Genomic DNA, 2010 nt, shown 5'->3' on the forward strand with positions numbered 1-2010 from the left:
GGAATGCATTTTAGTAACCCGGGCTGTAGGTGAGGTTTGTGTTAACAGGTTAGAGGCATACAGGTTCCCATTTTAGTAACCCGGGCTGTAGGTGAGATTTTGAACACATATGCCTTAACTAAAGCATATTTAATCCAACATTTGTTGGAAATATGATAAAAACATTCTATAATGCAAAAAATGCTGCAGCAATGATTGCAACAATGTCGGCATTGGGAGTCACCACAAAAGTCGTCATTCCAAAAAGGGTGCAGTACAGCAGTGTGAAGAAGGTGAAGAATACATACCAAAAGATATTCACTACTGTCCAATCAAATTTGATCATTACATAAACGATAAAACTATACACTCCAGCTTGTGCAAGAACATATGGTATTTCTGTCAATACCTTTCTCGAGAAAAGAACATGGACTTGCTTAACATATATATGTACAAATGAGAAAATTGAATTTATCTGGGAAGGTCAAAGCCAGTTGTTACCTGTGCAAAGGCATATTGCAAGGCGAGTACATTTTCCTCTGGCTCTTTTTATATAAAAGACTGTGCGTTTAACATCCATAACTGGCTGCACTGACTTAACCATTTTCATGGTAAGATGCAAAGACTAATTATAAGATACTTTCGGAACAGGCTAATTTCTCATGTCTTCATCATTGCTCTATTCCCTAATTTCCCCTCCTCTCCTCTAATTTCATTGCAGGGACAAAATTATAGGTGTGTGTATATATAAGAATCAACAAACTGAGTTAAAGTTTGTTCAGTATTGTAATTTGCACAAATTTTTATAATGCCAAGTCATTTTATAATGAAAATCCACCCCGGATATATCTTAATATATCCTTATTCGCTTATTTTATTTCATTGATATATATATATATATATATATATATATATATATATATATATATATATATATATATATATATATATATGTATGTATATATAACTTATAATTGATTTCCAAATGTATTTTCTATGTGTATACGAAATGAAATAAACTAATACATTGCAACGATATAAAGTCGTGCCCATAAGGAAAAGTGTATATGAGGAAACATAAGGAATAAATATTTGAAAATGATTTATTTGAAATGGATAGTTTATCAGAGTACATGGCTAGCGGATCTCTTCCACTGCAGAACAACACTAGAGATAATAAAATTAAAACATCAGACTTGTGCAGAAACGGCAAGAACAAGCGTAACAGTACTTGCTGCTTTCATGTGAGAGAGAACCTGTCCTCCCATAACATTATTTGCACCATCTGCAAATTGAACATGGAAATAACTAATAATGTCTCCAGAATCAGCATCCAAACAACGGTAAGTCCCAGAAAACGAAATTATCTGGAAGCTTGTAGAAACGCATGGCGGAGGGATTGCACCAGGTGGATACGCAACAAAAACATCAGAAATGAGTCCCTGGCCAGTAAGCACAGTTACAGAAACCCCGAAACGCTGTGCAAATTGCACCACACAACCTATGACATCAAATCCATTAGGGATTTTAAGAAAGACTGGTGTGCTGCTGGCATTCATTGACACACCGTTTGGTCCTTAAAGACCCATCAGAATTGAAAGAATAATGAGGAGCCCCTCCATGCCCCCCTGGAGCTGGCAGAGATGAGGATCCACCCAAGTTTTTTGCGGAACTCATTACTGCGAAAATGTTATTGCTGTGAACTAAACAATGAAAGAGATAAGTATATATAGCGTACCTGTTGGGTATATGAGCTGTAATTTGTGATTTTTATTGTTTATATGAGTTTAAAAAGATAAGATGGTATATTAGATTTCACTGTTATTGAATATATGAGTTTAAAAAGATAAGAACGTATATTAGATTTCACCGTTATTGAATAAAACAGCTGTGTTCATGGAATTTATAGTCGGGGACAATATCTTAAATATTCTTTCATACATATAATCTTTCCACTGATTTATAGAAGAGATATATATGTTGAATTCATAATAAACAATTTATGAATTTTTATAGATTATAACGGATTTT

The 2010-nt window shown here is 34.0% G+C and overlaps 1 protein-coding gene across 1 annotated transcript; it reads right to left on the reverse strand.

Moving 5' to 3' along the window:
* Positions 1 to 1169: 1169 nt before the first annotated feature.
* LOC108203340 (AT-hook motif nuclear-localized protein 23-like) lies at positions 1170 to 1538 on the reverse strand. Its single transcript, XM_017372196.1, has one exon. The coding sequence runs from the start codon at positions 1536 to 1538 to the stop codon at positions 1170 to 1172; it is 369 nt and encodes a 122-aa protein (XP_017227685.1).
* Between the last annotated feature and the right edge of the window lie 472 nt (positions 1539 to 2010).

This window comes from Daucus carota, chromosome 9 (genome assembly GCF_001625215.2).
Source record: "Daucus carota subsp. sativus chromosome 9, DH1 v3.0, whole genome shotgun sequence".
NCBI lineage: Eukaryota > Viridiplantae > Streptophyta > Magnoliopsida > Apiales > Apiaceae > Daucus > Daucus carota.